Source organism: Engraulis encrasicolus, chromosome 4, assembly GCF_034702125.1.
Source record: "Engraulis encrasicolus isolate BLACKSEA-1 chromosome 4, IST_EnEncr_1.0, whole genome shotgun sequence".
NCBI lineage: Eukaryota > Metazoa > Chordata > Actinopteri > Clupeiformes > Engraulidae > Engraulis > Engraulis encrasicolus.
In genome coordinates, this window is record NC_085860.1 from 30,749,646 (window position 1) to 30,773,612 (window position 23,967).

General features: G+C 42.2%; 1 protein-coding gene across 3 annotated transcripts; it reads right to left on the reverse strand.

Annotated features, from left to right (window-relative positions):
* Window positions 1-4,168: 4,168 nt before the first annotated feature.
* On the reverse strand, window positions 4,169-23,590 carry parvb (parvin, beta). 3 transcript variants are annotated; one of them, XM_063197137.1, is made up of 13 exons: window positions 23,500-23,590; window positions 16,254-16,343; window positions 12,306-12,376; window positions 11,638-11,740; window positions 10,985-11,125; window positions 10,684-10,799; window positions 10,305-10,363; window positions 8,989-9,008; window positions 8,748-8,809; window positions 8,205-8,273; window positions 7,132-7,233; window positions 5,597-5,669; window positions 4,169-4,704 (listed from the first exon to the last, which is right to left on the reverse strand). In XM_063197137.1, exons 1-13 carry the CDS (start codon window positions 23,582-23,584, stop codon window positions 4,628-4,630), a joined length of 1,068 nt encoding a protein of 355 aa, XP_063053207.1. In that variant the 5' UTR covers window positions 23,585-23,590; the 3' UTR covers window positions 4,169-4,627. The 3 variants fall into 3 exon arrangements, with proteins under 3 accessions (XP_063053207.1, XP_063053209.1, XP_063053208.1); XM_063197139.1 differs by lacking the exon at window positions 23,500-23,590 and adding an exon at window positions 21,924-22,177; XM_063197138.1 differs by lacking the exon at window positions 23,500-23,590 and adding an exon at window positions 18,449-18,558.
* Between the last annotated feature and the right edge of the window lie 377 nt (window positions 23,591-23,967).

The window sequence follows — 23,967 nt, forward strand, 5'->3', positions numbered from 1 at the left end:
TTGCCAAAATTCCGTGCTCCTGGACACGGAATTGTTTTCCGTGCTCCTAGACACAGAATTGTTTTCCGTGATGGGCACACGGAAGTGCTTTCTATAGGCTATTACCACAGCACTGTGTAACTCTATCATTAGAAAATACAGAACAAATGCTAATCCTAAACAAAATAATGCTATAGCAATTTAAGTTGTGCCCTGACCAAAACATTCCCTAACCTTAACCTGTCATTAAAGGCATATTTTTGAGAAATACCTTTTCCAGTTGTTTACTAGGCTATCAAATTCATATAATGAATGAAAGAAAACTCCCTAACCCTAACCTGTCAGTAGAAAATGATTTTTTTTTTGAGAAATCCTAAGAAAACACAAGACTGTGGAAACATAGAGCTGTGGGAGTAGCCTATAGAGAGAGCACTTCTCTGTGTCCATCACGGAAAACAATTCCGTGTCTAGGAGCATGGAAAACAATTCCTTGTCCAGGAGCACGGAATTTTGGCAAAATCTGTGCTCCTGGACACGGATTTTGTGCCCTTAACATCTGTGTCCAGGAGCACGGAATTTTTGGAGATCATGTTGCACTGTTTGAACCTTCACATTTGGAGGATAGTCAAAGGCTAAGTACTGACACATTCCCACAGTACCCCCTCCCTATTCAGGTATTTCTCTCAGGGGTTCCAGCCAAAAACACTCACCTGGTTGAGGCTCATAAGGCGGCATATCAGGGTCCTCCTCCATGTTATTCATGTCCGTCCTGTGGAGCCACAGGGAAGAGTCTTGCATTCTCACAGCTACAGACAAACTCAGAAATACAGAAATGTAACTTCACATTCAAATAGGTGGATGACTCTCCTTCAGTTGCAATAACCGTAATCAGACGTTGGCACGCCTAAGATGGTATCCACCAGAGGTGGGAACGAGCCATTGTTTGGCAAGTCCCAAGTAACTTTAGACTCAACTCTTTGACCTCAAGTCCCAAGTCAAGTCAGAAGTCATAGGGCGGCAAGTCACAAGTCAAGTCAAAGTCATTCCATTTCAGTTTTGAGTAATTTCAAGTCGTTAATATAATACATGCTTCTGCAGATCATGTGTGTATAACAAATCTTTGCAGTAGCATGTACAGCAAAATGCTATTTATGTAGTCTATACTACATAGGCTACAGGACAGTCTGACATTTTCACAGTCATAGACAGACTCACAAATAGTCTCTCGTAAAACATACTGAAATACAAACTCCCACGTTTATGCGTTGACTTTCATGTGCTTAACACATCGAAGAGTCTGACATTCTCTCAATTGCAGACAGACTCATAATCTCGTAAACTGACATAAATGTACAAGCTAAAAAAATATATGTGTTCACCTTTATGGCCTGAACAAACAGAATAGCCTGACATTTTCACAGTCAAAGACTTGTAAACGGACCTCATACACATACTGACACACAAGCATTTATCTGTTCACGTGTACCTTAGGGTTTTACTCAGAGACAGACTTATGGTCTAACACAGGGCTGCTGACAGCTTTGGCTGGGCCCAGGACAAAATACAATGGAATGAGGACCCAATTCTGGCGACCCTCTCTCCCTGGGCCCGGGACAACTGACCCCTTAGCCCCATCCCTCCCCCCTGTCAGTTTCCCTGGTTTCAAACATGAAAACTCAAACCTTTATCTGACCTTCATGGCCTAAATGTACAGGAGGAGACAGGACTGAGCACTGTTCTCTGAATATGAAAACACAGCCAAAGCATTTCCATCACATTGACTACTGGAAGTATATAGCATCAGCGGTTACACATCATTGTTCTTTGCTTCACTGTACAGTCCTGTCAAAAATCACCCCTTTTTCACCCCGACAACCATCTCCACAAACAGCCTTGCCCAGAAAAACAACATTTTGCTTAATTGACGATTTGTGCGTGACGGTGGCTGAGAGGGTGCGTGCACGTCTAGCTGCACGTTGGCAAAAATGTCAAGTGCAATTCTTCCTGATTCTGCCCCGTTTGCAGTGTGTGTCTGCCTGACAACACTAATAGGCCTACCTTTACAAGAGAAGCAGCGAGATGCTCTCAAAACAGATGAAAAGACCTTTTCTTCGTCCTCACTCAGTCCCTCCTCACTCAGAATAGAGATATGAAAACAAAAATGTTGGTCCAGAAAGACTGCAAAAATACTCAGTACAAATGTGTTAGAGAGGACGGTGGACCGACTGAGAGATGAGCTACATTCATGAGCTACAGAAGTGTGTCTGAACATGTGATTATTTGAATGTAAGAGGGGAAGTTGTGGTTATGTGAAGAAGCACTCGCTTCGCTTCCTCTTTCAGTTTAGTCAGTCGCCTTTTTTTAGCATGCAGGGATTCACCATCTCAACACAGTGGCAAGCAGTCCTTTAAAACTGCAGCAGGGAAGACGTGTGGTAGTTTTTTTTTTCTGAAGGGGTGGCTGGACATCAAAGACCAGGGAAGACTCAGGAAAGGCTCGGAAAAGATTACAGAAGTAAAAGAAGGATAGAATGGCTACCACACCCATGCACACACCACCAGTTGTACAACTACAGTATATGTGGTTGTTAACCAAGTTTCAGTTCTTCCTGTCAAGCAGAAGCTTACAGATGGCTAGGTTCTACCTTGATCACAGATGCAGAACAGACCGCTTAGTAAAACCACGAGTGATGTTCACTGTGGAATTATTCTTAATAAGCTGGACTGTACATTCTTCTGGTTTAATATGCTATGCACCTTCTCTAGAGCCAAATCTACTTTTAACCCATGAGATTCAGTGTGTTAGCCCAAATGTTTCCACCCATCTATCTGTTTTGTCTGTGGGTGAGGGAGTGCAGTGCCTTTCTGCACCACCCTCCTCTCCTCCTCACTTTACATAGAGGGATGGGTGGTAACCATGGTAACTAGGGAAATAAGCATGCACTAATACAAAAGCAGAGTCAAAGAGTCTGGAAATAACAGCAAGTTAAATCTTTAAATCTAAACTTAAGCCGTGGGAATTGCATTAGCTGAGCCAAGGCTCTCTCTGGCCACCGCAAAAATGGTCGCATTGTTCGGCGAAGAGAAATCACAGATGTTGTGTGGTGGGCTAACAAAGGCTTTTATTTCAGGACAAACACCACTATCAGGACAAGACATTATCAGTAATCCCGCTCCACACACAAGCCCAGACAAATCTTGATAGCTCTAAATAATTAACACAGTGCTCGGAATTAAAAAGGCGTTTCTCTTTTTTGTCTTTTGTTGCGTGACTGCAGAGAGGGTTAACTTCTGTCTGACAGCCTTCTGCCAACACAATAATCAACAAAATCAATATCATTTTCATCAAAATGCAAAAATTAACACAGTGACGGGGAGAACGGTGTTGTTTTGTATTTTGGTGTGTGACTACACAAGGGGTTAAATGCTGTCTGACCACTCTGTTCTGCACAATCGTGGACAGTGTAATCAAAATGCAGTCATTTAAAATGACACACCGTGATTGAAAAGGCAAAAAGGTCATTAGAAGCTTTGTGTTCCGGTGTATCGTCATTATTTTGCCAAGACATGTGCAGGGCAACATGACAGAACCATAAATAAACACACACACGCACACACTCACACACTTACACCCGGTCGTCCGCACGCACACACATACGTGCGCACATCACACTGTATACACACACAAATAATAATGAAAAATGGCTGTAATACTTCAATGTATTTGCGATTGCGTCTTCACAAAAATAAAAATAAATCGAACTCCTAGGCAGGCAGGGGCTGCACATTCTCCAAGGAATCCGAAGCAGGTGAACCATTTGCATAACAGCATTAGTATTAAATGGGCGTCCATGTAGAGGGGTGGCGTGGCAGTCACTCACTTGGGTGATGATGGCGTTCCTTCAGTCTCATGCGTGTTGTGTGACTCAGTTCAGTGTGTAGGAGAGAGACAGGTGGAGGGGGGGATTGGGGGTAGGCACGCGGTATGATGATTTCCCATTCCAAATGAAGAAAAATAGATGGCTCGCATCATCAATTTGTCAACACACAATACCAAGCAACTCTGTGTGTGTGTGTGTGTGTGTGTGTGTGTGTGTGTGTGTGTGTGTGTGTGTGTGCGTGCGTGCGTGCGTGCGTGCGTGCGTGCGTGCGTGCGTGCGTGCGTGCGTGCGTGCGTGCGTGCGCGCGCGCGCATGCATGCGTCCATGCGTGTGGATGTTTGTTTCTGTGTGCGTGTTTCTTTTGTGTGTGGGAGAGATAGATGTGAATGTGTATTTGATTGCGGGCATATATCCAACAGTCCAGGCCACAAGAGAGAGCTCCATATAAGCTCCATCTGGTGAAGGCACCAGGCAGGCAGGCAGGCACCCAGGCAGGCAGGCAGGCAGGCAGTCCTGGTACTGCTACAGGCCGTGGAGAAGAAGTACCCGGTTCAGAAGAAAAAACCAAACAAAAGCCAAAGTTTCCCTCAAACACAGGTGACTTCACTGAGTAACCGGTGTAGTACTTGTTTTGAGTATGTAAATATCACAATCAGGTGATTCGGGGCTGGTTGGATGAAGTTTTCAGAAGGGTTTATACTTTCTGAGCCCGGGATTGAGACCTCTGTCACAGTGTGGAGCAGGGTGTGGGTGGCGGCCCCTCACTTTTCACTCGGCGTTCTTGTAGTTGGTGAAGAGGTTGTAGAGCACCCTCAGTGTGGACTTCAGATTCAGATTGACGACGTCTAGCACAGGTGGAAAAAGAAGAAGAGGAGGAGCAGCAGTTAAAAATTGACGCAAACATTTTGGTTACTACTATTGTGCCACGCCACTCACAGCCGGTGAGACAAAAGTCGACCAATGATAACAAGACAGACAGGCATTACCATTTTTGTTCAATTCAAACGTTTCATATGCAGTAGTGTTTCTCAATGGGGGCAGGCTCTATAGCCCCTAAGGGGTGTTAGGGAGGCTTTGTTGGGTGTTGAAAAGGAGACAGTTGAGAGAAGCAGGACTTAGTTGCAAATGGGGAGGGGGGGCGCAAAAGTCTGTGATTTGTCTGTGGTATTGATTTTTTTTTTTTAATACTAAGGGGGGCGTTGGTAGACTTATGAAGAGGTCAAGGGGGCCGTTGGCAGGAATATGGTGAGGTCAAGGGGGCGTTTGTTTGCTTTGGCAGACTTATGATGAGGTCAAGGCGGTGTTTATTCATAAAAGGCTGAGTACCACTGATGTACAGTAAAAGCAGAACTACAGTTCCCCCTGCTGGCAAGTTGTGGCATGATATCCAGTGCAGCTGTGCTACGAAAATCAGCCCGGTGTAATGACGTGCATCTAGAACTTAACAGTGTTACAGTAAACACATCTGATTAAATGGCAGCCTATCAGGAGCAGTTTGGGGCTCATTGCGTTTCGCTCAAGAACTATTTCAGGTTGGCTTCTCCACCCCCTGAGCCAAGTTAAAGTGAAGTGAGGTAGCCCCTTAATACACACCGTACTATCTGAGGCACGCTGTAATAGTAGTGTAGTACTATGGTAATTAACCTTTCAATGACTATGACATAACACAAGGCCTTTAGGAAAGCAACTCTGTCATTGCCATTCTGGTAACAACAAACAGGTTCAAAGCTGTTGTACCTTCTGGCCGTGCTTTGGGTTTCTTCAGACCTCCATCCTGCATCAGCTCAAAAGCAAAGGCTACGTTGTGGACCTAAGGGAGACAGAGGTGAGGTGAAGATACATTCATCCCACTGACCTAGCTTGAGGTGTGAGAAATCCTGTGCCTTAAAAAGTCACGTTTGAACTTCTCCCTTCATCTTCATCCCAGAGACACTTCAGCATGAAGGAGTGGGCTGTCTTGTTTGGACTTTATACTGTACCAGTACTATTGATGATGTGGCCAACAGTGAACAGCACATCAATTATGAAAAAGACTTTTAATTTTCAAAGACATACAGCTATGCTCAAAATAATTGCAGTGTCTTTGCAAAGGTGAGTAGATGTCAACTTTTTAAAAATAAATTGTACTTAAATGAGCACAAATGCATTGGGGGCACTGCAAACTCACTGTACATTCTATTTCAAGGCAATAAGAGCAGGAAAAATAATGACATGTCATAGTGTGTCATAGAAACCGAAGAAATGTAAAGTTTTTAAAAAAGCTGTCTTTAGAAACTCAAAAATGTTCTGTACAAATGAACAAATTCTTGAAAATTCAACTTGACTGAGCATCCTAAACTAATAATTTGTTGCATAACCATGGTTTCAAATAACTGTTCCCATCTGTGGTGCATGGAGTCGACCAAAGTCTGTCAACGATCAACAGGTATTGCAGCCCAGGTCAGTTGTACTACATTCTTCTGCTTTTCTTGGTTTTGCCTCATGAACAGCATTTTTTATGTCTGCCCACAAAATTTCTATTGGATTAAGATCCGGGAATTGTGCTGGCCACTCCATTAGTTGGATGCTGCTTGTCTGAAACTATGATTTTGCTTGCCTGTTGGTATGTTTGGGGTCACTGCCTTGTTGAAACATCCACTTCAAGGCATTTTCTCTTCAGTATGGGGCAACATGACTTCTTCCAGTAACCTTGTGTACTCAAACCGATCCATGATCCCTGGCATATGGTAAATAGGAGGACCAACACCATAGTGTGAAAAACATCCCTGGCCCTACCGTGGCGCATAGTAGGGCACGTATTTGCTATGTGACCGACCCGGGTCCGATTCCCGGCCCGGGTCCTTTGCCAGCCCTTCCCCGCCTCTCTCTCCCAACTCGCTTCCTGTCACTATCTTCACTGTACTATCATGAATAAAGTAAAAAAGACCAAAAAATATCTTTCAAAAAAAGAGAAAAACATCCCCATATCATGATACTTGCACCATTATGCCTAACCGTCCCCATTGTGTACTATGACTTGAATGCTTTGTTGGCAGGATGTCCGACAAACCCGACAAATTGTCTGTGACCCTTAGACCCAAAAAGAACAATATTCTCTAATCTTATCTGATGGCTGTGCAAGTACTGTATCAAGATGGAGATATTTTTTTTGTACTACAATGAGGGTCCTATTTACCACATATCATGGAACATAGTATCTACTAACTCATACGTACAGCATGAGCAACTGGCCTTGGTGCAAAACCACATCACCTCCCATACTCCACACTTACCTTCTGCTCGAAGCTCTCAGGCGTCAGGTAAAAGTTGTACAGCGGGACAAAGTAGTCTTCCAGAAGACCCATCAGGAGGACCAGGTACACACCGTCTGCAAACTACACAAATAGATAGGCCAGGGGGCCTCACACCAGTCAATCAGTTCAAATTCAATTGCTCTTTTAATGCAGCAGTTAATTATAAATGAAACATGCATTATACTAGTAAAATGTAACATGTTATATCATGGATTATGTTTCCTCATGTATCATTCATTTAACAGTCTGTCATATTATTAACTCCGCTTTCACTTTTTCACTATCAAATTAAATTCGAACTTCTCAGTAGTCAATGTTATAATAAAAGATAATAGCCTCATTTGACATGCTCGTAACAGGCTATATCCGTCACTTTTTGTTGAACTGGAAATAAAAATACGGGACACCATATTCCCTTAAGAGGCTTAACAGTGACCGGACAATTTAACAGCATGAAGAACAATCAACAAATTATATCAAAGAGAAGTGGGAGGATGAACTGGAAAAGCATATTTCGGAAAAGGAATGGGAACAGAGTTGTAAAGGAACGTATAGCCATCTTTAAGTCCATAAACTGGCAGGAATTTGCTTGGAAGGTGAATGTAAGATATTTCAGAACTCCATCAACAATAAAATATAAAGAAACTACATCTAGTTGCTGGAGAAAATGTGGGAATAGTAAAGCAGACCTCACACACATTTTCTACACATGTAACAGACTACAACCCTATTGGGAAAAGGTAATTGGGTCAATGCAACACTTTTTGAGTGTATATACAATAAAGTATATAAAAAAGAGGCTTAACAGTGACTCAATCAAAGGATAGATAGATAGATAGATAGATAGATAGATAGATAGATAGATAGATAGATAGATAGATAGATAGATAGATAGATAGATAGATAGATAGATAGATAGATAGATAGATAGATGGACAGATGGATGGATGGATGGATGGATGGATGGATGGATTGATGGATGGAATCAAACAATAAACAAATTGTATGTGTTTGCCATGCATAATAACAAGTGCTCTGTTGTAAAATGTTACCTGTGACTCCAGCTCTGTCACCTCCAGGTTCAGCTTATTAAGGTGCTTGTTTACAAAAGTGATAAGAGACTGCAGAGAACAGAAACCAACAGTGCATCTGCATATTAGTGGTCACATTAGGCCTATACAAAACAAGTTCCTTTTCATTTCATATTATGTGCTATTTACTAGGCTTTCACCAAGCTCTAGGGAGTTACCCTGAAAGGTAACACCTTATTTAAGCATTACATCTATTAGCACTAATACATACAATGTTAATGCTTGTATACTGTATAAGTAATTGGTAAGGCATGTACTAAGCATTGTTATGTCTTTACTAAGGTTATATTGGTAATAAATCCCGAATTGTGCAGAACAAGATATTTGCGAATACGAATGTTTGATTTTGCTTAGTACATGCCTTACAAGTTACTTATACAGTATACAAGCATTAACATTGTATGTATTAGTGCTAATAGACGTAATGCTAAAATAGTGCTAATAGATGTAATGCTAAAATAAAGTGTACCCACTGAAATGCATTTGAAATGTTAAATGTCTTACTGTCTTCACAACATTGAGCTTGTCAGGGGTATGATCCAATAATATGTCAAAAGCATCCTTCTCTGAAAACGGGGGAAAAAAGTAGTGTCAGTATCAGTGGGACATTGCTTCATGAAAATATAATCAGCACAAAAGTGGCTACGATTCTGAATGCCATCCTAATAATAAATGACCGCAGACAGAACTGTAATTATCTGTAATAACAGTAACTAATAACTGCCAATTAAAATGAGTGACTCACCAAAGCGGCCCATCATCATTCTAAAACATACGGAGGGGAAAAAAAGAGGAATTGGTATCACTGTGAGCAAGCTACTGTAAAGAAACAAACAAATATTTACTCTCACTGCTTAATGTTCTACAGCTCATTGGTGTCAGTACAGAGCTCTAACCATTAGATGGCAGTAAAGGAACTATATTGACTCATACTGTAGATTGCTTATAGTAAACCAGGGGTGTCAAATTCAAAAGACTGAGAACCAAAATTGAAGTTGTGGACTGGACTCAATATTTATATAAATATATATTAAAAAGACTGAAATTGTATGTGCATGCAATTAGTACTTAAAGGGACACTATGCAGGAAATGGTCAAAAAAGGTACTGCAACTATACTGCTCATTGAAACTGGGTTGGCTATCGCCAGATTTGACATTTACATGAAAGTCTACAAAGTAATAAACAAATATTTTCTAGTATGGTCCAAGTAGAGTCATTTTTGCAGCTAAAAATGGCGGACCATGGAGAAGATCCCCCTTTTCATGTATGAAAAGTGCAATTTTTCCAGTCATAATGAATACTTAGAATTAGTGTTGCACCGATACCATTTTTGGCCCCGATACGATACCCGATACACGACTGTGCAGTATCGGCCGATACCGATACCATACCGATACTAAAATGTATATAGAGTATATGTATGAAGAGCTGCATAGGCTACTACTTGGATGTAACATCATTGACTAATATTGTCCAAAGTGAATCCAGATGAACTTTTAAGACTTTTAAAATATTTCTGATATAAAATAACTAAGATCAAGGCTGCGTTCAAGTGTCATACGAGCATCTGTCAGGCATCGGTGCCTGCCGATACCAATGGTGTTGGTACTCGCCGATACCGATACCACCATTTTAGTGCAGTATCGGGGCCCCGGCCGATACTGGTATCGGTATCGGTGCAACACTACTTAGAATTTGATGGTGGTGGTAAGTATTCATGAAAAAGGTAACATTAGTGAATGGGCAGCATGAATTCTGGAAATAAACAACTAAAAATCTCACACAGTGTCCCTTTAAAGTTAATTTCACAAACACTCTTTCCCATCTATATGGTAGTTCAAATGTGCCTGCACACATTGTGCTGCATATGAGTGTAAGCTGTTTCATTGGCTCGGGTGGTCCGCTCATATTCCTGTGACACACCGAATTTCATGTTCAAGTCTTACGCTATACATTAATTGTGTATGTGGGCCAACTACAAGACATCTTTGAAATGATCTCGCGGACCAAACAAAATGGCCTGAGTTTGACATCCCTGTAGTACACACTAACATCTTACTCTGTTGTTGTTGTGAGGTCTTTGGTCACATGAGAAGTGTGTAATAGGCCTTCTTTTTTCTGTGAAACGAGAAAGAGAAAAGTATGATATTTTTGGACATGGTCAAAAAATCATTCCCATCTACAACCCAATATCCCAACCTAAATGAATCATACACAGCAATATCCCACCACTAAAACGCTTTAGCTCAAGTCGGTAATGAGGACCAACGATAGGATTTCCAAAACAATAGATTAATTTTTAGAGAGACAGCATTTGGATCAGCTCCGGGTGAGACTTAAAAACATGCAATAAGTGGGTTAAATTAGTCTTGTTCAGGGATACCAAAACTGACAATAAGTGAAAACTGACAATAAAGTGTTATGGTATCGTCCCATACCTTGACCACCACAACCTGGACCGACACATGCTCTGGGAGTCTGATGGGGGCCTGGAAGTGCATGGCCAACGCCACCAACAGAGACACTATGGAAACCAGGCTCTTGGAGTGGATAGCTGTGAGGATACATCCAGGGTTACACAAACTACATTACATTATATGACAATACATGCAGGTCCATGGCAGATAATAAGCAAAATATTATATGGGGTATTGTATGGTGTCTCTGGCTTTTGTGTGTGTGTGTGTGTGTGTGTGTGTGTGTGTGTGTGTGTGTATGTGTGTGTGTGTCCAGACTCACAGTCCACTCCCCAGTCGATGGCCCAGCCCTCTGGTCGCAGCACGTCATTGACGGCCTCCAGCACCGTCTGCAGCTTCTGCTTCTGGCCGATCTCCGACTGCGTCACCTCCGCCACGTTCAGCTTGCGATCACACAGCTTCTCTGCAGGAGCAGCAACTCGCAGTTTAACATGACGTGATGCTGTGCATATCTCATTTGCACTCTGACACTTACATCATGCCCACACGCATGCATGCTTTACTCGACTGTCTGTCTGTCTGTCTGTCTGTCTCCCTCTCTCAGACACACACACACACAAACATTAGAGACACTACACTAACAAATCAAATATGCATCCATATTAACCAACATTAGCACACAAATTAAGTACACACTGTGTACACGCTGTTCATTAACAGTTTCAAGCATGCACAGTCACAGACAAACACACACACACATTTGCTCGCGCTTGCACGCACGCATGCACACACGCACGCATGCACGCACGCGCGCACACACACACACTCTACCCCAGTCTCTCTCAGAAAGACAAAATGCATACCTCATCGGTTTTATTTGTAGATCAACAACTGCCTTGTTTGCTGTGCCAAGAAAGCTTTTTGCAGCTATTGAAGCTGGAGTCAATCTACTGTACATGTTATTGGGGAACTCACCAAATAGCTTCTGCAGCACCTGGCCATCGTACATGTCCTCCTCCAGGTCCTTCACTATGATCCTCTCCTCCACCAGCTCATTATTGATCCAGTCAACCAGCGCCTGTGGGTGTTTAACCACCATAGATATGAACACATTACATGCTAGAATAGATGTTCAGCCTTGGGCACCACCACAGCCGGTTTAGAATTTCTCTGGCACCACCGTCTTGGGCCAATATCCTGATATTTTTCATACTACAAATTGTAAGATGTTACAGCTATCTACAGAAGTATGTGAGTATATAGCCTTGTCACAATTGAGGGCAATATTATACCAGCTAAGCATGGTGGCTATCTGACATGAGCCATCTATGGTAAATGACAGCATGGATGTATTGCATCTCACACCGCGCTAATCACAGTGTTTGTGGAGTTCCTGTGGTTGAGACAATCAGTGGAAGCTCCATTCACAGCAGGAACTGACACAGTGATGACAATTACAGTAAAACTGCCGAGATCTTTTCCCAAAATGCTACACAATCAATTTCAATGCAATTGACATTAATAATGGTAAATACAATGGAATCTGTTTTGGATCAAAACTCCTTGAAAATCGTTACATAGAGTTTCAGAAAAGAGCTCCCCATAACAATTCCAGTGTAGGGTAAGCATTAGATGCATCTCACCTTTTGAAGGTCTTTAAATTTTGGATCGTCTCTGGAAGTAGGATCCAGTATGCTCCTTTCAGCATTCTCCTCTACAAGAGCACAAAAAAACCCAAAGTGAGTCACATACAATTTTGCCACTATGGCATATAGGTCTTACTAAAATATCAAGTATATTACAAATACATTGCAAGTGTGTAACATGAGGGAACAGCTTCTTTTTTTTTTTTTTGGTCAATGTTTATTTATTGAATGAGGGAACAGCTTCTAACTAAAGTAGCAAAATCAACATGGTAAAGCTTTTCAGACTGGTAGCAAAACAAACTGACACAATATGCCTTTTGCTCCATAATCATGGGGTTCCATTACTCCATTTCGATGAAATACAATAGAAGTTAATTCAAGAGGTATTCGGCAATACAGAATAAAAGTACAAACTACAGTTTTATTTCAACCACTGGCAAAACTATGCAATTTAAAACTACACAGTTTTAAATACTACTTAGTAGAAGTACTTAAGTCTTTCGGTAGGGACACATTGACACGAATTTGGCCAAGCGAAGCGAACTTCGGCATTCAATCCTATAACAGAGGTGAAGGCAAGCAAAAGCAAGCGAACAGGAGCGAAGCGAAATCATTCAACAAAGTTTAATGTTATGCAAATGAGGAGCGAATTCGCCTGCGGCGGCCCAATCAAATCCACAATATAACTGTCCCATTCCATTTGATTTGCCGCAACGACCTGATGACGGTTGAGCTGTCAATTAATTTTGCCTCTTCGCCTCGCTCGTTTCGTCTCCTATCTGTCCCTACCGTTTGAGCACATAGATCAGGGGTGGGGAACCTTTTTCATTTGAAGGGCCACTTCAAATTACTCCGAGGGCCGTAAAAGTCCTCTGAGGGCCGGACTATGAACACATACCAGGATTTCCCCCTGCACTTATGGCTTATATTGAAGGTAGCCACCTTTAAAACAGGCCTTACCTTCTATAGGCCCCCTGAATATAACTTAATTGTATTGCAAATGTAATTTCTAGGATTCCTTTACAAAATATGTCATATTTCATGTGAAGCTGCATAACATTAAAATTGTCTCGGGGGCCGGATAAAACGCGTCAAGGGCCGCAAACGGCCCTCCAGACATAGGTTCCCCACGCCTGATATACAGTCCCAGGAAAAAGTTTGTACACCCTTTGAAATTTCTTACCTTTCTGTCAAAATTGGTCATAAAACATGGTCTGATCTTCCCGGAAATCACAAGAAGGAACAATCAGAGTCTGCTTTAACTAATTCAACCCAAACATTTACAAGTTTTCATATTTTCATTGGCCATAAGATGTAAACATTCACAGGACAGCAAGGCATAAGTAAGTACACCCTTGCATTCAATAGGTTTTAACCCTAAGTTAGTCACAATAACCTCAACCATATGTTTCCTGTAGTTGCAGATCAGATTAACAAAACAATCTGGATGTATCAGGCCTCCCTCTTCTTTAGAAAACTGCCTCTCGTCAGCAAGGTTTGTGGGATGTCTGGAGTGCATAGCTTTCTTGACTTCATACCATATAATTTCAATTATTTTTTTGTCAGGGCTTTGACTGGGCTATTTCAGAATGTGTATTTCATTATTATGAAGTCATTCTAAAGTCGATTTGCTTCTAAAGTATGGGTTGTTGTCACCTTTCATGACCCATACTCTTGTGTGCTTCAACTGTGTGACAGACTACCTCACTTTTTTCTGTAAAATATCTCGATAAACTTCTGAGTTCATTGTTCCACTGATAATAGCAAACTCTCAAGGGCCTGAGGCAGCAAGGTATCCGCATATAAAGATGCTCCCGCCACCATACTCAAAGGTGGAGATGATGTTTTGGTGAAGGTGTGGTTCTCCAGTTCTCCTCCAAACATGACATTGTGTGTTCCCCTGAACAATTCAACTTTGGTTTCAACGTTGGTCTACAGAATATTTTGCAGTAATTCTATGAAGCATATACATGCTTTTTCGCAAACCTCAAAGGTACAGCAATATTTTTTTGGACAGAAACCCCATTAATTTTAGATTGGCAGAATGAATCCCATTTTTAGCTATTCTTGGTTACATCTCCTCTTCTGAGTATGGTGGCGGGAGCATCATTATATGCGGCTACCTTGCTGCCTCAGGCCCTTGACAGTTTGCTATTATCAGTGGAACAATGAACTCAAGTTTATTGTGATATTTTACAGAAAAAACGTGAGGAAATCTGTCACACAGTTGAAGCACACAAGAGTATGGGTCCTGAAATGTGACAACAACCCATACTTTAGAAGCAAATCGACTTTAGAATGGCTTCATAATAATGAAATACACATTCTGAAATAGCCCAGTCAAAGCCCTGACAAAAAATAATTGAAATTATATGGCATGAAGTCAAGAAAGCTATGCACTCCAGACATCCCACAAACCTTGCTGACGAGAGGCAGTTCTCTAAAGAAGAGGGAGACAAGATACAAACAGATTGTTTTGTTAATCTGATCTGCAACTACAGGACAAGTCTGGTTGATGATATTGCAACTAAGTGAGGGTTAAAACCTACTTAACGCAAGGGTGTACTTACTTATGCCCTGCTCTCCTGTGAATGCTATGGCCTTATGACCAATAAAAATATGATAACATGTAAATGTTTGGGTGGAATTAATTAAAGCAGACTGTGATTGTTCCTTCTTGAGACTTCCGGGAAGATCAGACCATGTTTTATGATCAATTTTGACAGAAATGTAAGAAATTTCAAAGGGTGTACAAACTTTTTCCTGGGACTGTAGATAATACATGAATACTTGAAACAGTTATAGTTCACAGGTAGAAGTGATACATCCTTTTAGCAGGAACTGAGAAGCCTGTGAGGTTAAGGTGTTCAACCAAAGCCATTAGATTCTCTTCAACACTCTCAAGTTAAACCTCCGGTTTCGCATATACAGTAAATCACTGCGTCCATCATTTATGTCTCGTATTCTTAAATAATTGAAATAAACAGATCCATGCACCTCACACCCTGTTCTGGGAATCAGTCAGCAGGCCAGGGTGAGTCAGATCTGGGGATGAGGCACATGCTAGGGAGTCTGAGCAGGGGCCAGGGTCACACCCAGACACTGCACATCAGCCACCAGTCATCAGTCACACCCTGCAACTCTCACTTCCCCATTCAATACTTCTCCATAACATTCATCAACGGTTATTTGCAAAACCAAGAGCTGGGAACTGTTTTCAAACAAGGGTTTACACTCTTCAGAGTGCTTTTGCGTTACACTTGGCTAAGGCTTTTCATCCAAAGTGACTTTAAGTTATTATGTAATACCCATGGCTGGATTGACCATAAGGCATACAGGACATTTGGCCATTGGACTGCTGATGACTTTGGCCTGATCCTCCCCTCCAAGCAGTGGTATCAGTCCTGATGTCACTGCAGCTGACCTCTCCAATTCAAAATTAAATATCAATTTTGACTGTTGTGTTCAAAATAGCTCGTAATTGATTCATTAAAATGTTCCCGCAAGCTTCAGGCTCTCAATGCCTGATGGACCGGTCTTGACTAAAAATGCCCGGCCGGCTTCTTCATCCTAGACCAGCCCTGGTAATACAGAATAAATGAGCCTACAACCTTCTGCTGTAAAGACCTTCTCCCTCTTACTAAAGCCTACTCAACTCAACTCAACTATCTGCCCATGGCTGCCATTGTCTTTTTTTCTTGCAAATTACTTAAGACCAAAAAGACTAAACTTAGTTGTACTACATAATTCCTATATTAATGCATTTTAGTCATCCAAGTCAGCAGTGAAATGTGCACAATTTGTTTCTGGAATCCTTCATCTCTCCTGAGTGGTGGTACAGCTGGTCCATCTAAGGCTGCTATGGTACTGTACTGGCGGAGCGAGCAGGAGGCCAGAGCCATGCTCTTTAGCTGATTGATTTGGAGACGGGCGGGTGAGCGTTACCTAGCAACGTGTCCTCTGGGAGCAGCTCGGCTGAGGAGGGCTGCATGGAGGCGATGATGGCATTCTTCCCTTCCTCCTGCAGGTCACTCACTGTTCAAACAGAGACACACACACACATACACACATACGCGCACGCACGCACACACACACACACACACACATACACACATACGCGCACGCACGCACACACACACATTTAACATTTTGGTGTGTTCATAAAAACAGTAGGTGTTGCTATAATAACAGCATACCAAACATCTTCGTTTTCAGGACATCTTGAGCAACTTTTTATAATAAGAGCCATGATGTTTAACAACATGATATATATGGAATTATTATTATTTAGCTGATGATCTCTCCATAAGATCATGGACTGATGGCGCGTAGCATAACCATAGTCTATTGTTGACCTATCATCCATCATCCCATCTCTGTCTCTCCCCCTGGGCTTGGTGAACGAAGCCCCTCTGCAGGTTTTGTGACAAATGGACTCGTTTCTGCTCTGCGTGCACAGCCATCTTCCGTGCTCCCTGAAGTGGCACCATCATTATGATCCATCCAGAATAGCACTAGCGTAGCTAAGAGCTAATCCATTTAACCCACTGTGCTTTCAGTAGTCATCAGAGCTGCACTGAATTACTGTTCACCCAATGACCCCCGGGAGGATGGCAGCAGCAGCAGAGGAGGTATGCGTGCATGTGCGTCTGCGTGTGCGTGTGTGCGGTGGGAGGAGTGGGGTTAGTGGGTATGGGTGGAGTCAGCCATCATATTCTTTTATAGATGAGAGAATATGCAACAGCACCACACCCAGATACAGGCGGCCATTGCCCGATGACATCATCAGCGGCCACTTCCTGATGCACATCAATCAGCCACAATCTCACTGGCTGGATTTCCCACCGCAATACTCATCTCATACCCTTGGTCTTCAGAGGTCCTCAGCTACTTAGACACAAAGCTTTTTGTCTTAAAGGGGTATGCCACTATTTTGGGGCTTAATACAGTTAAAATCGTTGGCTGGGGTTTATAAAGGTGGTAAAGTGTCTTATTTTTCATATAAGCCGTTGTCTTGCTTTAAGACAAGTTAAAAGAGGGAGCATGTCGCTAAGCTAGAGAAAGTCAATCGATCCGTGTAGCATGCTACATGCTACATGGATCCATTGACTTTCACTAGCTTAGCGGCATACTCCCTCTTTTAACTTGTCTTAAAGCAAGACAACGCTGAACATGAAAAATAAGACACTTAACCACCTTTATAAACCCCGGCCAACGATTTTAACTGTATTAAGCCCCAAAATAATGGCATACCCCTTTAAGTGATACTCTGGTTTTTGACATAGGACCCTATTTCCTAAGTAAGAGCAGTACCCTGTTTCTAAGAGTATTTTAGACATGTAGAGACACACTGTGCTGCACATAATATTTATAACATATACTGCTTATATATATTTTTCCACTTTTAACTCCTCGTTTTACTCCAACTATAATTAGCTATCCACCAGAAATATCATGCCAAGAAAAAAACCCCACACCAAACCTAAACAAAAACAAATCTACAAACCCATTCAGTGCTCAGCGTCTAAACTCTTAAGTCTTAAGTGAAGATCTATTGTAAAGTTTTACATCATGAAAAAAAGTGTCATTCCACAGGTTAACACGAATACATTACTGATAGTCATCACATTCCGGAGCACACACATCAAAGATGACCATTTCCTCCATAATTACTCTGCCTTTTAATGTGGTTCACAAACCCCTACAGCACTTCCGGCCACACTCAAAGAGGTGACTAGACTACATAGGCTACACAGGACTACAGAGTCTCCAATCTTACAATATTTGAAGTTTTCGTCATTAAGTATCCCGACCTGGTCATGGTTATGAGCTGGTCATGGTTAAGAGGCTGATTGACCCTTGCTAATGGGACAACATCAGGGTGTTAAAGAGCAGTCTACGAGAACGCCATACCAGTAGTAGTATATTCTATTTACAGCCAGTGGCGCCACAAACCCATACCATCATTCCCTAGTAAACCTCTGGAGATCCTCCAGCACCACACAAGCACACAGCAGACCTGTCTGGAGGGAAAAACACACACACACACACACACACACACACACACACACACACACACACACACACACACACACACACACACACACACACACACACACAGTCCCAAAGTGCCACTCTACCTTGCTTCTTTCGCTTCGTCCCACACAGAAAGCCCGCCATGTCCCCAAATAAAGTGCTCCCTGCGTCTTGCAGAGGGACGCTTGGACTGAGTGAATGAGGGAGGTGTGTGGGCGCGTGTGGATGTGCAGTCAGCCCAGGGCAGGGTGGGGTGGGGTGGGGTGGGGTGTGTGTGTGTGTGTGAGGGGGGGGGGAGACCGTCCAGCAGCAAGGGGGCAAGGCACTGGCGAAAGCGTCATCACGTGTTATTTCTGTCCCTTTCACAACCCCCACCCACCGTGCTCCTGTTACAGTGGGGAAGTGGGCTGTGGTGCTGGAGGTGGAGGTGGAGGTGGAGGTGGGAGAGGGACCTACGGAGGCTACTGGACAAGGGGACAGGAGGACTCAGGATACCTGCAGCAGGAGCCGAGAGGATGAAGCACCCCACAAACACCCCACAAGCACTGTAATGAAGAAGAACCTGTCAACAGGTAAGTCTCCACTTTTACAAATCAGGACAGTAATCTAGTATCGATAGCCACTCTTAGGCAACCTGTGGTCAGAGCTGGCTGGGACTGCTGCGCTTTAGTGTGCCAGATGACCTATGTGATGAGGGGAAATATGATTTGCATTTGAATTTCACACAAACAACTCAGTGAAAAAGAAAAGGGAACAAAGAGCTTTGCGGCTTTTCACTCCTGTGTGACAAATATAAATGTGGAAATGCTTTTACGGTCATGGTCCAATTACTATTTTGATGGAGATAAAGTGACAACTAAAGCTAAAATGACAAACCTCTACATACTTTTTTGTCAAAAATTGAACCAGGCAAGATTTTACTGTAGGCAGTACAGTACACAGAGTACAATTTTTAAATCTGTTTTGTCGCAATATGGCTAATCAATCAATCGTGTTGAATGCTGTGAGCAAGCCTGTGAGAGTCTCAGAGTGGACCGTCCTTCATTGCTGCCATACTCATAATAATAATGAAAATCCATTTTCCTTTTGGGAGTCCATTAGCACAGCTGAGTGACTTATTGACTGCCAAGCCGCTCTCAAGACACACGTAAAGTGCTACCAAGTAACTCTTTTGGGAGTGTGCATAGAGATGTGATCAAAGACACGCATGCACGCACGCACGCACACATTTAAGTCCTAGACTTAAAGAGTTCAGAGTGACTGTGTCCCTTTCTCTGGGGTTCATGTTTTGCACATGAATGCATGTACTAACACATGTACTAACACATGCACAGACATGCATGCACAAACACACACACACATGCATACACACTCACAAAAAACAGTTATATGTGCACACACATACACACATTCAAGTGTGTCCGTGTACGCGTACGTGCATGCACACGCACACACGCTTGCACGCACGCACATGTACGTACACACACACAGCTTTAAGTTCTGGACTAAAAGAGTGCAGGCTGACTAGTTCCCTTTCCCTGGGGGTCATGTTTTATGGCAGCACAGATATAAATACCCCCTAGGTCCTGCCGAACTGCTGTGCGTAACCTTAAATTTAGCACCGACTACTTCAGACACTGCCATAGAGCTGGAGGTGAGTGACTAACAGACGCAGACGCACACACACCTTGCAATCATACAAGTGTTGGATAAATAATAACGTCATGACACACAGGTTAGATTTGAGACTCCCGTCCTATATAGGCATACCAATGAGTGTGTTTTATGTGAGCTGTATTTCCTGTTAACTGTTCATGTCTTAATTCTACCATAGTCTGATTCATTTGTTTATAATTAGAAGATTACTCTACCAGAGACAGCGTAATGCTCTAACTCTCTACTGAGTTACACAGACGATAAAGTTGCCTGATGTGCCTATGGGTAACAAATGCCAAAATTAACCTGTTGATAGGTAAACTAAGATGGTAAATTAGTTGTAGCTAATTACCTCCACCAAGAAGGTTATGTTTTGGGTTGCGTTGGTTTGTCTGTATGTCTGTCAGCAGGACAACTCAAAAAGTTGCATTTCTAGTTTATTACTGTTATATCCAAATAGAGGATTTAATCTACATAAACACACATAGTTAATGTTCTAGCACAATGATTCTCAAACTTTTTCAGACGGAGGACCACTTTGTCCCCCCCAAAATGTTTAGGGACCACCTACTATTAACACTGCAAATTTCAATGTGATTATTTACTTTTTAGTCACATTTACAAGCCTGTGGTATTGTGTTGAATATATGACATGTTTGGCTTTGTAATGTTACAAATATAGCCTTCTGCTGGAAAAGTAGAAATACCCTCGCGGACCACCTGAGCTCTGTCACGGACCACTAGTGGTCCCCGGACCACACTTTGAGAATCACTGTTCTAGCACCTAGTAGTTTGCTTCCACTTATAATTACATCTGTGTATTTCTTTCCAAGGAAATGTTAATAGCAGACATGATGTAGATGCAGACACATCAGCAAAGTAGTATGTTTTGGCTGCATACAGATAAAATTGAGTAGTAAATAAAATATCTAGTTGTATATAGTCAGTTCTCAATGCCTTCATTTTAAGGTGTCCCATAGCTTGTCATTTTTTCCCCAAAAAGTCGCTCTTCTTCGTTTATAATCATTGTCTTTGTGGGTGCTATTAGTATGTGACATGTAATGATGGACAGTAGCATTGCAATGCTATGGTAAATATGAAGAATATGTAGAATGATTCCACTCTATTCTATGAACATCATCCTTCACCCTAGTGCTGACCCACAATTTTCCATGGCCCTTACGTTGTGACCCAACATTTTGTTACGCAGTCGGAATCTTCAAATGATTACCAAAAATATATCCATGCATTTGAGAATATGCATCAGCATTTGCATTGTGCGCTTACATACAACATGTCTTGTCAAGTAGTGGAGAGAAGTACTACACACGTTTCACTCTCTCTTCGACATCACAGAGTAATTTATTCAATACCACATTTTGATTCAATATTGTGATTGGCAATAAAAGGGCACATGCATTTTATACAACACAGCTCCGCGACCCCCTTTTGGGTCCCAAGTCGAGCCTTGCAGTTAAGAAACACTGCTCTCTATTGTATGAACATCATCCTCTATGAACATCACCCTGTACTCCTCTTGTCACCCTTGGAAACAGGTGATCCGAGAAAACACATCAGTACACACATCAGTGCAACAGAGAGAAGTGTGAGAATTCTCTCTGCACCTCCTGTTAGGTGTTAGGGAAGAGGTCGTGCTTGCAAACTTTCTGTTCTCCATATTTCCAAGCTGTAAATACGTATATAGATCACAATGTTACCGACAATATTGATGCAATGGTTTTCTGTAGGCTATATGTTAGATCAGAGGAAATGTAATTGAATGTGTAACACCTTCCTGTCAATTATAATAAAACCATAGAATATCAAAGTACATTCTCTGGCTTTATATCAAAATGATGCTGATTTAAGGTTAATAGAAAAAAATGCATATCGGATTTCGTAACAAATGAGAAAATAACTTACTTTTGCAAAATGTTTGACTCTGAAGCGAAAACTCTGGCGCAATAAGGATGACTGAACAACACCAATAGTATGGAGATGCTTCATGGATTATGGTTGACCAAGGCAATGACTTGCAGTTGGATTCTGCTTATCACGATAGGGCACAGTACTGTGCAACAACTTTGTATCCTGTCAGAAGCACACAGACGCAGCTTACTTCCTTTAGGTCATCAGTGACATGAGTGAAACTGCTCTCTGCTGTTACCACATAAGGAGTCTGCACACCATTTTTATTTATTTATTTATTTATTTATTTATACTTGTGGTCACATTTGACTTAATAAGGAGGTAGGCCATGACGCATAGGTCATGTTACTATTATCGTTACATATCTTAAGTGCGTGTTTATGTGTATATTTATGTGACAATGTGTAGATCAGTGGTTCTCAAAGTGTGGTCCAGGGAGCCCTGGGGGTCCGCGACACATGGGCAAGGTGAAAAAAAAAGTGTTACAGTGCAAGACAAAAATGGCTAGGGGAGTAGGCCCACATTTTAAAACTACTGGTAATGGCCATTTGAGGAATGATTATGAGGTGGGTGGGGCTTGGCAAATTTTCTGCTCCATTAAGGGTTCCTGGTCCAAACAAATCGAGAATCAAGTGTCACAAACAAGTGTCACAAACCCACCTTTACACAAATCTGTCTTTCCTTGTCTTTCTCTTTCCGCATTGTGAAAAGGACCCTCAGAACAAATAAAGACATAGCTGTCAAGAAGAATCTTACTAGGATTCCAGATTCCACAACAATTAGCACTTCCACCATAACAGATAGCCCATCCCACAGAACTCCTTATACGGGGTAGGGGGGGCATAGTAAACAAACAGTGGACGGACACACACGCACATAATCTTGCAGCTGTTCACACAGTGGTTGGTGAAGGGAAGGGGATGTCTGAGATTTTAAAATAGCTGCTGCAAGAAATACTGGCATGACTGAGGTAGCGCTCATCAAAGGATGAGAGGAAGTTACACTGTATGATAACTTCAGAGAAGTTCTGAAATAAAGTATTAACCAACAACAAAGGACACAGTAATCCTCCTAAGCTTTATCTAACCTTGCGCTCCTGACAAGGGTAACCTGTCTATTTTTGCTTATTATATCATGAGGAATGCAGCCTGGCTATTCTCCAGACGCAGTTTCTGATTTCACAGACACTCCCGCAGTGCGCTCTACTTTAAATTGTGGTAGGCCTACTTAGGACATTATGGGTAGTTTGGCTAAATGAAAGTTGTTAAATTGAAAAATGGAAAGTATTAAATAAACTGTAGGAAAACAGTAGGTTCACGCGTAGACCTATTTAAATTAAACACTTCTGGTTGGTAATGATTTTGGTTTTCCATCGGGTAAGGGTGTTTAAAAGAAAATTTAAGGATTGTAAAACATCTTAATGTTTCGCGTAAATGGTATTCCAGCTGCAGAAAATGCACGCTCCGTTGGGACTCTGTGGTGATAACAGAAACGCGCCCAGAAATATCATATTCTACTAAAACATGGAAGTCGCGTGGCTTGAATGATCGGCACATAAATGTCACAATACCTTCTTTTGATTTCTTCTTTCTGGCTAACGTGCCGCCCAGCTTTCCCAGGAACGATTCGTCCTTCTTCATCTTTCCCGACTGCATCGCGGATCTGGTCGGAGTTTCAGTAGCCGCTGGACATTCAGAAGCGTTGATTCAAACCAAGTGCTGGCTAGAAAGGCTAATAAGAACAGACAGTTGTTAACTTCTTATTTGTTTGAACACCTGGACCACGGGACAGGAAAGAGACGGACCAGGCGACGGACACCAACAACACAGCGCAAACAATGGACCAAATTAGAATCAATGGGCCGAGCGTGAGTCATTTAGCAGGGGAGGGTGTGCGAATCCCTACCCCACAGCGCCAGTCTATGGTGGGATGTCTGCCTCTGATAACGGTCATGGCCAAGGGACAGTTCACGACAAGCACGTAGCTTATATTCCATGTAGTCTTAACAACTATATATAATTTTAAATATGGGACGGCC